This window comes from Mustela nigripes, chromosome 1, assembly GCF_022355385.1.
Source record: "Mustela nigripes isolate SB6536 chromosome 1, MUSNIG.SB6536, whole genome shotgun sequence".
Lineage (NCBI taxonomy): Eukaryota > Metazoa > Chordata > Mammalia > Carnivora > Mustelidae > Mustela > Mustela nigripes.
Window position 1 is genome coordinate 100411766 of NC_081557.1, and position 14572 is coordinate 100426337.

The 14572-nt window shown below is 39.2% G+C and overlaps 1 protein-coding gene across 2 annotated transcripts in view; it reads right to left on the bottom strand.

The window, feature by feature from the left end:
- ELMOD1 (ELMO domain containing 1) overlaps positions 1-14572 on the bottom strand; it is a 62209-nt gene that overhangs the window by 32006 nt on the left and 15631 nt on the right. For both annotated transcript variants that reach the window (XM_059418229.1, XM_059418221.1), the window contains exon 2: positions 7701-7802. In XM_059418229.1, the coding sequence (XP_059274212.1) occupies positions 7701-7717 (17 nt within the window). In that variant the 5' untranslated portion in view covers positions 7718-7802. The remainder of the gene's footprint in view (positions 1-7700; positions 7803-14572) is intronic.

A 14572-nucleotide genomic window follows, 5' to 3' on the forward strand; every position in this document is an offset into this window, starting at 1 on the left:
ATGATTAAATGTCTTGGGAGAAATTTGGGAGAATATTTTGTCATGTTTACCCTGAAAAGGAAGAAATGAAGAAAATGGACCATGAAATGTTCTTAAGTTGATTAGTGGTTGGTTTGGGAGGAAGGAAGGAAGGTCCTCTTCTTAGAGTAAGAATTATAGCCACACCCTCTTTACCCCCTGAATTCTATTAAGGGGTTTTATAATTCTGCTTGGTCTGTCTTCCTGGTATAAATTACCAAAACAAGAGGCTTACTTTTAATTAGGGGAATCTTTTGCTTTTTTCCTTTATAACATTAGACTTATTTTCTTAGTTCTGATGGAAGATTCTCAACTCATTACTGAAAAGATCTACATTTGGTAGGAACAACAGTAACATTCTCAAGAGTACTAGGAGAAAATACTGATCAGTATCCCATGTTTAATAATCCCATGCATAGACAGCAATTTTTGTTTGTTTCTCTTTCTTTTTTGTAATCACAGTATTTTGGTAGTGTTCCAGAAGGACTTATTGTGGCTTCCTAACACAATGCCTTGCACAAGCACTGAGAGAAACTGATTTAATAATTAGAACTACTTATGCATGTTTTATTTCCAGCATTTTCTGTTACAACTGTTTATTAATATGCTGCCGAGTAAGGTTTATGGTAGAGTTCATAGCAGTGTTTTTCCACAAGGCAGTTATGATCACTTCTATTATTTAACATTCATTCTCTGGCTTGAACCAGAATAGCCATCCAGTGTTAATTATTCAAAATGGATCATATCTCTAACACCAAATAAAAGCGAGCTCCTGTCTTGTGGTGCTTTGTTAGAAGAATCCACACAGCAGGGATGGGGCCTCTGAAATGGGAGAATCACCCAGAACCATGCAGCCCCCTGCCTGCGGGGTGGGGGTGGGGTACCTGTAGTGCAACACTACTCCAGCATCTTAAATTTGTTACTGATGTCTTCGTTTGGAATAATAAGAGAAAAGTGGCTTATTTTGAACAGTTTCAGTGAGTTTGCTAATGAAACTTAATTCTTGCTTGAAGAAAGCCTGTAATAAATAAGAAGTACACTACTGGTGAGGAAGGATACATACAAAATAATCACAGTTCTTGGTTCAAACTACAGTTTCCTAAATGAATCATTTTCCATCTAAGTGGCCATAAAGAACAAATATTTTAATATTTGTGGTTTCCAGCATTTCATGCATTTTCTGAAATGATATTTAAAAAAATTTAGTTGTTCTATTGGGAGTTCCTAATTAGGGGCACTGGAAATCGGTTGGGAATTAACTTCATTAGGGGTTTGGCCTTGTAAATGGGCCCCTGTGTAGAATGAGCTAGCTACTACTAAGATAGACTGGACAGGACCTGATGCATGAACTGATACTATGATATCACAAAGAACCATTTGTGGGCCTCTGGAAGGACAAGAGTGTTTCCCCCACCGAGCCACGGTGAGGCCCTGCCCTGTGCCCTGGGCATGAAGATCGCACTGCCTTTGAAAAGTAGTGATATAAATTTATCATGGATTGACACCATTCCACATTCTATTGCTGGAACAAAAGGCACTGTTTTTACATTCTAGGGAAATTTTATCTGAGGACTTAGAGAGCAGTAGCTGACAGAGGGATAACTAAAACAATAAATAAATTTATGGTTTATCCTTTTCATTTCAAAGAAAGGAGGCACAGGCTTATTTTGATTTATTGATGATTCCCTACTCTACTAAAAGATGATGCTTAAATACATACATTTTATAAGATTTATTTTTAAAATTCAGATTTTTTGTTTTACTAGTTGGAGAATACTTTCATTGACTTATTTATAAGGGAATCAGCAAGCACATTTTACTTTGACATTTGAAAAGTATTTTTTAAAAAGAAACAAAAAAGTATTTAAACATAATCTCAAATATAAAGTTTTATTGTAAATAAAAATATTTTTAAAAGAACCCAAATTAACCAAATCTATAAATAAAGTCATAATCCAGAGTGGGCCTCAAAATCTTCTAGAAGGCATATAAGGAGTGGGCCTGTTACTGTTAGAGATTCATTTCATGGAGAATGTTCTCAGTATTATGAATATTTTAATTTCTGTTGAGTAAAAGACCTGGAGTAGCTGAAGGAAGGAGATTTGAAATGAATTGGGGAGAAAAATGAAAAGTGATCATTGACATGTAATTTACTTATTCCTTCACTAAACTGAATGAGTACAAAATGAGAAGTTGTGTAGTACAGAATGGGGTGGGGGGTTATGACAGAGGGAAGAGGTAGATCAGAGCCAAAAACTTAGTGTCACTGCAAATCCCATGCCACCCTTGTCCACAAAGAACTTACAGTCTAGTAAAAAAAAAAAATGACGGTAAAAACAAAAACAGTGTGGTAATTCTATAAAAGAAATGGCCCAGAGTGTTAGAGAGACAGAGGAGAGAAAGTACCTTCCTCTGAGATTGGACAGGAAAGCCAGCCTCTGCCACCTGATTCTCTTAACAAGGAGACAGAAACAACATGGAAAATCAGCATGCCTTCCTCCCTTCATACAATAGTTCAGTGAATGAAATTCAAACCAATACTTATTGAGGGTCCCTGGCTTTCATTTATCCTGCTGATGCTCTGGAGGAAGAGCTTCCTGAACAGTGAAGTGGCTGGAAAGTCGGCCTTGAAAAGCTGAGGGAAAGCAAAGGGGCGGGAGGCCAGCTGCCGACAGTGGAGCTCTAACAGAGCTAGATGGTGAGGCCAACCACAGGAAAGTGTCCAGGAAACTTCTCAGGTTAACATATTTCAACAAGGATACGGAAACAGTTTGTTGTTGTTGTTTTCTTTTAACGCAGGGAACAAAATAATTTAAAATATATGTATGTGTAGATATACACAGGTGTTCATGGGTGCACGTGCATGTATATAAGTACACATGTGATCTACATGCATGCATGTGTGTGTGTATCCTAAGAAAGAGAAAACTCTGGTAAAAGTACCGGTCTCTGGGGAGAGAGGTATTTGGATGCTCAGGCCCTAAACCTTTCTCCTTTCAGGATTCTGCTTCTCTATCTCCTAAGCTCAGTCATCATCTCTCAAGCAATGTTAAGCAAATTCTGGAACAACTACATGCATGACTCTACACATCATCTGCCCTTTTAAAGCAGTGAATGGGGCGCCTGGGTGGCTCAGTAGGTTGGGCAACTGCCTTCGGCTTGGGTCGTAATCCTGGAGTCCCGGGATTGAGTCCTGCATTGGGCTCCCTGCTCAGCAGGGAGTCTGCTTCTTTCGCTGACCTCTCTCCTCTCATGCTCTCTCTCTCAAATAAATTAAAAAAAAAAAAAATCTTTAAAAGCAGTGGACGTTGGTTGGTGCTGAGTAGAAATACTGCCTGATTAAATAGGGAAGTGTCTGGAAGCCTGACTTCCATTCTGGCCATTTGCCACCATGAGCTGTGTGACTTTGGACAAGCTACTTTGCTTCTCTGGGTCTTTGCCCTCTCATCCGTCAGGTGAAGGGAATGGACTAGCTTTCTGGCTCTAAGAGAAAACTAGACACAAGGAAGGCAAAATGAGTTTTCATCAGACTCTCCCTTCTCTTCAGGTCCCACTGTAGGTCTGGCTGAAAAGGTTACCATGCTCCTGGGCTGTGTTAGGCTGGTCCTGCAAAGATCTCTGAGAACTGCCCCGAGTTTATCTTTGCCACTTCTCTTTCACTCACCCTAAAAAAGGTCTACAGCCAATAAACCTGGACCAGCTGCTGCTTATGGCAGCTGGTCATGCTTTCCCAGGCTGTGTTCCTTCCCAGCGGCTTCTCCACTCCCCCAGCCTCTGACTTGAGTCCTCCCTCGCCTCAGTCCCACCTCAGCGAAGCCTTCCCTGAAAACTCCTGCCACAAAATACCAATGGCATGTCGTGAGCACATTGCCGCTTACGCCAGAGTTTTCTATGTGTGGGCCTCACCTCTGGAGCAAGTAGTAGGTTTGCAGCAGAGGTCCCCTCATATTCGCTTTTGTGTCACCCAGCACCTCACAGCAGGCACAGAGTGAGGACGTAACCTGGTGCAGAAACGATGAGAGAAAGCTCTGGAGGTCAGACAGGCCTGCCTTCAAATATCTGCGCCCCTGATGAGTTATGTAACTTTGCTAAGTCCTCTTGCCTTGCTCTGCACAAAGGGATAGTAACCCCTACTTTGTTACAATTGTTATAAAGAGAAAATAAAAATTTAAAATGTGGATACTTCTGGAATTATTAGCGATAAGTGCCTACTAAATGAAAACGGTGGACTGAGATATTGAGTTGAATGACTTAAAAAAACACTTTACAGATATTTTTGCTAATTGGAAGCCTTTATTTACCTAATGATAACAGTAAAATACTCTCCCCCCTTTCATTGCCTTATAGCCAGGAACTGGTTATAACTTTGTTCTATTTCTCAAAATTGCTCCCATGGAGGTGTGAGTGTGACTGACAGATGCTTTCCTTCACTTTCTTCTGCCTGAGGAGGAAGGTACGCAGTGAAGTCTATGGCCAAGAAAGTGAGATCCTGAGGCTGGCATAGTTGGAAGCAATTGTTTACATGGGAGTGACTTAGAAGATTCCTTTTGTTAGAAAATTTCATAATATTCTGATAACTGTAAAAAATATAATTTCAATAAAAAAAAAATCCTAGCATGGGAAAAGATCTTGGTACAAGTTTTAAGCCATCCCTATTATATACATCAACTTAATTAAAATTAATGAGATATATAAACTAAACCCTAAGCCTCAGTTCTATGTGGGGCTCAAGAAGTGCTCTCTCCTTTTCTGGTCATGTATATAAATACACTTTCTTCTGCATTTTATCTTTGTATTCCCTTCATGCAGACCATGGCTAAAGTCACTAGATGACTACAGGCTACTTATACAGTATCCTGTATCTACTCTTAATTGCAAAAATACCCTTCAGCTTGGTGTATTAATCCTGTGACATTTATTTCTAATATTTCATGTAATTTTTTAATCAAATATTTTCTCCACTCTGCTATGCTCTGAACAGCTATGCCATTAATACACTCATGTCAGTTACACTGATGGCAGAAGTGAGCTAGAAAGAGCAGAGTGTGGGTATCCTGTCACTTAACTAGGGATTAAAATCCATTCTTTCCCCCAACCTGGTTTAAGATTAACCTCATTTCTTCTGGAGCTGTAAATGAAGCATTTCATTCTAGAGCAACTCAGAGGCTGATAGATTAATGACTCTGTGGGCTTTTAAATAATACTGAATTCTTCTCAGAATCAACTCCTTATTCTGCATAATGTATTTGCTGAGCTCAGGAATAAATACCTAATTTTTTCAGGCTGTGTTTACATAACCTCCTCTTTGGTTCAAATGAAAAGATTGCTGAAATTGTCCCACATCTGTTCAAAGGGACTACAGGGGGAAAAAAAGGCAATTTAAATGACCCGATAGAGCTTGTAATTCAGGGTAATTCTCCTTGCCCTCTTATCCTTCCGATTCCATAAACACCAACGTATACTGAATATATACTCATAATGTATATATAAAAAGCACATAATGTATATATAATAAAAAGCATTAAAAACACCAACATATAATGACTATACATACATTATAATTTAATAAAAAAGCATTAAAAACACAAACTAGGGCCAAAGCAATAGTCAACTTGGGACAGTGATTGGGTTTCCTTTTATTATTTCAAAACCAGTGGTCAATGAAAATCCTCATTTTCTTTCTTGATATGTAATCTGTTACCCTATCTTCTGTTTCATATTTAAATGATTGATGTCAAATAATATTTATAAAATATATGTCTTGAATTGGAAGAGAAGGATTTGTATCAGAACATGGAACTGACTGGGATGTGCTAGTTCTGTTCTTGGTGCTGGCATTTGGGAAGTCACAGCAGGTTTTTACCAGATTGGCTCTTAGTCTCAAGTACAAATTAATTACAAAAATCTTCTCATCCCTACTAGACATAGTGTTGTAGCTATTTGGCTTAGTAGAAGACTAACAGAAACAAATGCTACTATTTCTCCTAAAATGGCTGGTTGTGAGGCTGCTCAAGTTTTTCTAAATGAAGACTTTGAAGAGGAAACCCAGTAATAAGAATCTTGCCCCAGACTTTACCACTAGCATCTCCCCCTTTTCGAAAGGAGACCCTGACCTCTAAGTTTCACCTAACACTAAAACCTTCTGCAACTAAAAGACACCATGTTTACATTCAGGAGGGATTAAAAAATACCAATTTTTCATGAACGTGTGAGTAAATCGATGGGTTAATTACCATGGCAACCACAATCGTGTCAGATCAGTATTTTGCTGGCAGATGTCCTAGTGATTTTTCAAATATTGTCCTTTTACACAGCTAAGACAAACAGGCTGAGAAATATTCTGTACAATAAAAAAAGCTAATTCCTGAAAATGGTTTAACAGTGACCTCCTAAGAACTTTCTGTAATTCTAAAACCAGTAGCCCCACCAAAACACAGTGATTCCCCCACAAACTGATCTAGGTGTTCCACACACAGTGATGCAACCAACATCAGTGAGGAATAGAAAATCTTAAATGGCCGCCACTAAAAGAATGAAATCACTTCCTAAAAGAAGTGAGCTGACTAATTATTTGCTTAGAGAAAACAGCCACAGCAAGGGGCAAGAATATGTAATAAAGGTAGGCTATCCTGAGAAAAAGAAACTCAATATTCTGGAAAGTATGTTATTATTTTCTAACTTTTGGGACCAGAATAACTCTCTTTTATAATATTTTAATATGTAAAATTTCTCTGGGAATTTCATTAATAGATTGTGGATGGCCATCAAATACCCTTAAAAATAATTATAATTATAATTCCAGTCAGATGGCTTTCAGAATAATACAATATCACCATAGAATACACCAGCATATATGTTACTCTACACAGCACAATCTTTTATCTATCTATTTATTTATTTATTTATTTGACAGACAGAGATCACAAGTAGGCAGAGAGGCAGGCAGAGAGAGAGGAGGAAGCAGGCTCCCTGCTGAGCAGAGAGCCCAATGCGGGCCTCTATCCCAGGACCCTGGAATCATGACCTGAGCTGAAGGCAGAGGCTTTAACCTACTGAGCCACCCAGGTGCCCTACACAGCACAATCTTGAGGGAACCAACAATTTATGCAGACTTCAGAGGCATCAAGGAGGCAGGAAGAGCAAAAGCTTAGAATATGAATATGTGTGTGTGTGTGAAATATATACATTTTTACCATAAATGCATAAAATATATACATTTTTTTTTACCAAAAAGGAATGTTTGAAAATGCCCAAATGAATGGCCAGCCAACCAAAATCTAAATTAAAGAATATTTAAAATTACTTTTTCCAGGAAAATGATTCCACACAAATTATACTGATTCCTTGACTACTTCACTGATTCCTTAAACCTTGACCTTAAGGCTTTAGAAGACACATGGCATCCAGGTTGTCCAAAGTACACCTACCCCATGCTTTCGTGCCTGTGCTCTTTATGATCTCTGGTAATCTCCTACTGTAAGTGCTCTCTTAACATCAGTATTCAGATAGGGCAGCAGAGGAAACTTATGACCAAATTATTCCTAGCCAAAATACAGTGCTATTTTATGCAATTCTAAGAGATCTGGTTATAGGATTACAAATAGTGAACAGAACTATTTTTCTAACTCAGAAGGAAGTTTCTCCATTTTAGAGGGCTCAACCAGGGAACCATAAGTACTTACCTCAGGAAGTGCTTCATTGTGCCTGTTTTGATTATCTAGGTGTTGTCCAAACTATCCTCAAGTAATTGCTTCCAAATTTGCCTTTGTCAGAGTAAGTGTAAGCTGTGGAAAGAAATTTAATATATTTACTATTAATAGGGCTAGGCATCCCAAACCCAAGATGACTGCTTACCTTAGTAAGCAGATAACATGCTCTGCACCCAGAACATGATCAGCTGGACTGCTCACATAGCACTGCAGTCCAGTGGATGGAGATTACAGCCAAAGGCTTTCACTTTATCATTGCATAATTAGTCTCTCATTGTCAGTCCCTTGCTGGAGAAAGAATTCATTTCATAAGCAATCTCTTTAGTAGTAAGGGTTTTCTCTGTTTTGCTTATTATTCCTATATTTTGAAGAATAGTATTTTTAAGAAAAATAGTAATGAAGAATCATGAAATTAACTATCCTAATTTCTAGATATCTGGTGGTCTTAAATCTGGCAGCCTCAACTTTCCAGAAGTACAACTCAAAAATAACTAAAAGCAACTGGTAATGTCTTTAAGCTAAAAATTAGATGTGAGGGACGCCTGGGTGGCTCAGTTCATTGAGCGGCTGCCTTCGGCTCAGGTCATGATCCCAGCGTCCTGGGATCGAGTCCCACATCGGGCTCCTTGTTCTGTAGGGACCCTGTTTCTCCCTCTGCCACTCTGTCTGCCTGTGCTCGCTTGCTCTCTCTCTCTCTCTCTGACAAATAAATAAATAAAATCTTAAAAAAAAAAATTAGATGTGAAAGAGCCAAGTACTCCAAATGTATGAATGATATGTCCCCACCCTCCTCCCCTTTTGGCACTTTGAACAAAACAGTAACATTTTCTATTTGCCTAGCACTTTCCAGTTTATAGTTGGCTTTTGCAAAGTCTATGGGCTATTGGTCTTCTTCCTCCTGACACGGAGGTTGCCAGAAGCTGCCTACAATCAGCAGGTTGGGACAAGATGGAAAGCTACAAACTAGAGAAAAGAGAGTGACTGGAGGTGACTGAGAGATGGAACCCCAGTATGTAGGAGTGATGCGAGGAGCTGAGGGTGCACACATGGCTCGGGGTACAGACACCACTACCAACCAGCACAGCCCACGAGGGGGGCAGCTCAGCCCACATAAAGGCCAGGTTTTTCCTTTAATAAATATGCTTCTGTAACTGTTCCACGAATGCTTGAAAAAGAGTATCTATACCTCAAGATTGTGGTTGCTTCTGGGAGGCAAGGAAGGGGTCAGGACTGGGGAAAAGGCCTTTGGGGAAAATTGGCCTTCGACTTCATGTTTTACTTTTTACATATATCTGAAGCAAAACAAAGGGAAAAAACATCTGCTTATTTTGGGTGGTGGGAAGATATATTAGTCTTTGTGCTTTTGTGGTTTTTAAAAATGAATCATGTTTTGTATTAAAAAAGTGTTGGTACCTACCCAGAGCCCAGACTGTGGTTTTGAAATAGTTTACAATGAAGGGAATCGGACCCCTTGAAGAAATGGCTGATTCTAGGTCTCGGCCTGGGAATACACAAGGTGGGCCTGAAGTGTCTTGTGCCAGAAAGAGGGAGTGCTTGAAAGACAATCAGCGATGTGTCAAATAAACCCAGGAGCTAACTGAAAAAGTTCTTGATGGACAAAGCTGGAACTATTTAAGTACAAAAAAATAAAGTAGTATTGGATGATTGCCCAAAGTAGAAAATAAATATCTACGATTGCATACTGAAATAAATAAGGAATATATATGTCTCTAATACAAATGAATTCCAAATAATTTATGTGGACACTCTGGCTTCAAGGAGGTGGAGCCTAACTCCTAACCCCTTGAATGTAGGCTGGACATAGTGTAGTGACCTCCTGACTACAAAATGGAAAGGGGGGAAATGAGTAACCCTGTACTAAAGAAACCTGGCAGATACTACCTCAGCTAGGAGGAGATCAAGGTTAACATCACAGCGGCAAGTCATACTGACGCTCTGTACCCTTGATATGAGGTGATAGAAATGGCACTTTACCTCTGTGGTCTTCCTCCTCCAAACTCATAACCTGGTCTAATCATGAGGAAAACATCAGATAAGTTCTTACTGAGGGATATTCCGCAAAATATCCAGTCAGTATCCCTCATAATTCTCGAGATCACCGAAAAGAAGGGAAGTCTCAGAAACTGTTCAAGGCCAAGAGGTACCTAGGGAGAAATGGGTACTAAATGGAATGTGGTTCCTGGATGGGATACTGAAACAGAAAAAGGACATTTTGGTTAAAAACTAAGGAAATCTGGGAGCACCTGGCTGGCTAATTTGGAGAAGCATGTGACACTTGATCTTGGAGATGATGAGTTCAAAGCCCACACTGGGTGTAGAGATTACTAAAAAATAAGTAAATGTTAAAAAAAAAAAACTATGGAAATCTGAATAGCATGGCTTTAGTTAATAATTAGGTATTAACGTTGCTCTATTGTGACAAATGTATCACATTAATTAAGATGTTGACAGTAGGGAAAACTGGGTGCCAGTGCAAGGGAACTCTTTGTGTTGTAACTTTTCTCTAAATCTAAAACTATACTAAAATTTAAAAGAAATGTTAGTACCTACTCTGCTCTAGACACAAGAGTTAGGTACTAGGGATATAGGGTGAACAGGATACAGTGGGCATGGGTTCCATCCATCTCCTTGAGGGAGAGAAAAGAGAAGATGAAAGAAACAAATCGGTGTTTAACCACAGTATTACAAGTGGGAAGAGCTGCTGTGCTCACGAGCATGGGAGCTGCGTGCCTCCCATGTAGGGTCGGGGCAGACAGCACATGCAAGGTCCTAGAAGCAGAGGGGAAATGTTCTCTATGACGTAGCTGTGTTCGGTGAGCGGGACCGGTAAAAAGGGATGGCAACATATGGAAAGGCAAGAAAGTCTCAGAAGGCTTCGTAAGCAATATTAAAAACTTTTGAACCTCGATCCCATGAGCCTGGGAAACTACTGAAAGTTTTCAGACTGAGATGTGACATGACCAGACTTCTAGTTTTAAAAAATCTATTCTGATTGTAGTGTGGATAATGAGTGAGATTGTGTTAGAATTGTAGGTAAGGGCACCATTTAGAGTGTTGTTACAACAATCCAGGTGGAGATACTTAGTGCCCAAAGAAGGCGACGGACACAGAAGTGTGGTGTATTTGAGAGACATTTAGAATGTAAAATTTTTGTTAATTTGCTGGTTAGGGAACATTGAAGGAAAAGGAGTCATCAGACATTATGCCTGTCCCTATGGCTAGATAGTAGAATCTTCCATTAAGATATGGAATTCTGGAGATGCAGATCTAAGGGTCTAGGTGTATTTGGAGGTGTTTGAGGTATTCTGAACTTGCAGGGTCAAGTGGTGGTGTGGATATCCATGGATCTGAAAGTCAGGAGAGAAATTCTGGGTGGAGACAAAGATCTGGACTTCCTCAGCATATAGATGGTAATTAAAACCACAATCCAGAAGGAAATACTAAATAAATAGTGTATACAATATTTCTTGCTCATAACAATTTTTCTTTGTCATTAGGTTAATAAAGTAGAACTTTACTACTAAGGCAATAAAGAATGAAATACATTTAAGAAATGTTTTATCAAGATAAAAATAATTATATTCTTAAATGGTTTAATTTGTTATCTAGAAAACTGGTTTATCTAAAAAAAATTTCATAATGATGTGGGATAAGTGAAGGAATACTTCAGATTCCTGTTATCTACCTGAGTATTCCTGAATCTATCCATTCAAACAAAACAAAACAGAACCTTTTTGAATTCTTATATGCTAGCATTGTGCTGGGTGGTATAACATAGTTTAATACTGCAAGGGAGTTTTACTATTTAAGGGGAATTTCAGCAAATATGGCAGAGTGTGCATGGTAGTTAAGAGCATAAGTTTTAGAGACAAAGAGTTCATATCTGGGATCTACCACTTACCAACTGGCTTTAGACAAGTTGTTTAACCTCTCTAGGATTTAGTTTTCTCCCTGGTGGATGGAGAGAGAAATTATAACTACCTTGTAGGGTTGTACTAAGGATTGAATGAACCAAAGCTTGTAAGGTGCTTAGCATAGTGACAGGTGTACAATACGCACTAAATGAGTTGGTACTAGTTGTTAGTATCAGTATTTTATCCTTCTTACTAAAGACTCTTCTAAAATAAAAGGTCATTTTGTCAAGGGAAGAATCACTGAAGAGACTATTTAGATAAATGCTGATAAGTTGTGACCTAAACCGGGACACTGACAGTGGTGGTGGAGAGAAGTGAACAGAAGTGGAACATGTTCAGAAGGTAGCATCATCTGGACTTACTGGTTGGATGGGAAAAGTGAAGGAATGGAAAATAACAATTAGTTCCAATTATCTGTCCCCCAAACAGGAAACAAAGACAGCAATTAGTTCTAATTATCTGTCCCCCAAAGAGGAGACACCAAAAATGGCTTTGGGTGGAAAGCCTGTATGAATGCCGTTTAACTCAGTGCTTAGTGGATATTCATTCAGTAGCTTCTTTAAATGTTTCCTTAAAAAAAAATTACTGCTTACTAAGTTTTTAAAATCTGGCTTTGTTTTAAAGGAGGCACAAATTTGTCAATGTCCTAGTTGCTGTTAACTAGACAATCTAGTTAAGGTAGGAACATGAACAAATAGTGTGCAAAATATGACACTCCGAGCAACTGTGATTTAAAAAAAAAAAAAAGTCGCCTTCCCCCTAAGTGGCGCTGAGTTAATCTATCCCTTTGTGGCCAAAGCAACATTTTTCAAGTGCTGGGCAGGGCCAGAGTTCAGGGAGAATTTGCAGCTGCTTCTGGTCTGCACAGCATTTTAACAAAATGGTAGGCCGGATAGATTTTCAAGTATTTTACACACCAGTCTGTTGACCTTAACTCAGCTAAGTCACTTGGCCTTGTTTGTATCTGTCTCACTACTTGAAGTGAGAGTTCAACTATTTGTTTAATTCAGATTTGTTTAATTATTAACTATTTGTTTAATTCAGATTTATTCAGGTATTATTTATATAAAGTTCACCCTTTTCTGGTCAGACATGAACTCTAATGCCACCTGCTTCGCTGCATACAGGGACAATGTGGGAACTGCTCTTGGGTCTTCTCTTCCCTCAAACTTCCTCTCTAGAGGGGCTTTTAACCAGGTGGACATCAAATTCCCCATTTTAAATCTCTCCTTTTGTTCTGAAGTGATGTGCTTCCTGTTTCTTTCCCCTCTGGACTCCATGCTCCTTTAGGGCACTGGGGAAGTCCCAGGGCCCGATACAATGCCAGGCACATTGGGGACTCAGAAGGGATTTGTTGGAACGAACTCTGCACTCTTTTAGAGCAATGCCATTCTTTAATAGCACTCTTCCATAGTAGCACCAATAAAACAAATGAAAAATCTCCCCACTGGAAGAAAAAGAAAACCCTGCAGATTTTTTTAAACCAAAATAAAAAATATGATCATAACGTGGGTTTCCTGATCCTGCTAGTTTATCTGCAGTGATTCCTCTCCACGTCTATGAGTCTGCTACCCAGACCTGTTCCAAAGGGAAGGATCAAATGACTGTGTTTGATGCATCAGACACCTCTGAGATCAGTTGACACTTCAGTGCTGTGTGTGGGGTTATGTCCCCTTTGTACTTTTTTTTTCCAGCTGGGAGGAAAGGGGAAGCAGGCGTGTGTCTTCGTTTGAGAACTCATCCTCTCACCTGGTATCAGGGAACCTGCCCTGCCTCCTTTGAGTGAGAAGCCCCCTAAGGCTCTTTGTAGAGTCTCCCAGGGTAACCCTACCTCTTAAAAACCAATCTATCTATTGAGCATCCCAGGGAATGAATTAGACACTCAACTAGAGGGAAAGAAAGTCCTTTCCATAAAATCATAATCCCCAGTGAGACTAAAAAATCGATGTTGTATGTAGCTTTTCAAATTCTGACTAAATTCTCTATAACAACCAAAATGCTTGTGGACGCAAAATGTTTATATGCAATTAAAAGACAATCTACAAAGCGAACAGTGTTCTGCTCTCATAGTTTGCCTAATTTGGGATTATCCTAGTTTTTTTTTTTTTTAAGTTCTATGGAACACATTTAAAAAGTAAAATTTAATTTATGTATTTAGTCTCAGCCTAAAGTTTTGTGAATAATACCTAATATTTATGAAGTGCTTTCTCATATGCCAGGCAATATTCTATGAGCTTTGTTTATAGTAACTTAACAGTCATCCTATGAAGTGAATTATAATTATTATCTCCATTTTACAGTTGGGGAAATTGAGACACAGAGAGGTTAAGCAACCTTCCACAGTCACACAGCTGCTACTGGCAGAGCTGCGATTCAAAGCCTTGCAGCCTGGCTCCTGAGGCATTGCTATTAATTACTTCCCTGTGCTGCCTCTGGAAGCCACTGAAGTAAAATTCTGGAGTGACGTAAGAGTAAAAGAAATGAATAGTGTACTCCGATCAAACCCAAACTGCAGAGCTGGGGATAATCAAAGCCTGGATGTACATCTGCACTTGAAAACTAAGGGTTCCTCTGGGAGCTAACTAGGGGACTCTTACATAATAAGGGTTACCATTCCACTAAAAATTAACCTTTTTCCTTTCCCGAAGCAAACACACTGCAGATCTGAGTTTCCCAAAGAGAACGTTTTATGGGAAGTTACACAACAGAGCCCCAGTGGGTGGGTTTTATATCCTCTCTTGAGGCCACAGTTCCAAGGACATATGAGTCCTTGGTAGTATAATTCTGAAATAACTAATAGTAAAAGTTCCCTTCCCCTCAGTGTAAATTTTCCCTTGGGGGAAAATCCAATGAAATCCAAGCTCCAGGTACACAGTGGTGTTTGTGTGGTGATTTCATTCTCCCCAAATT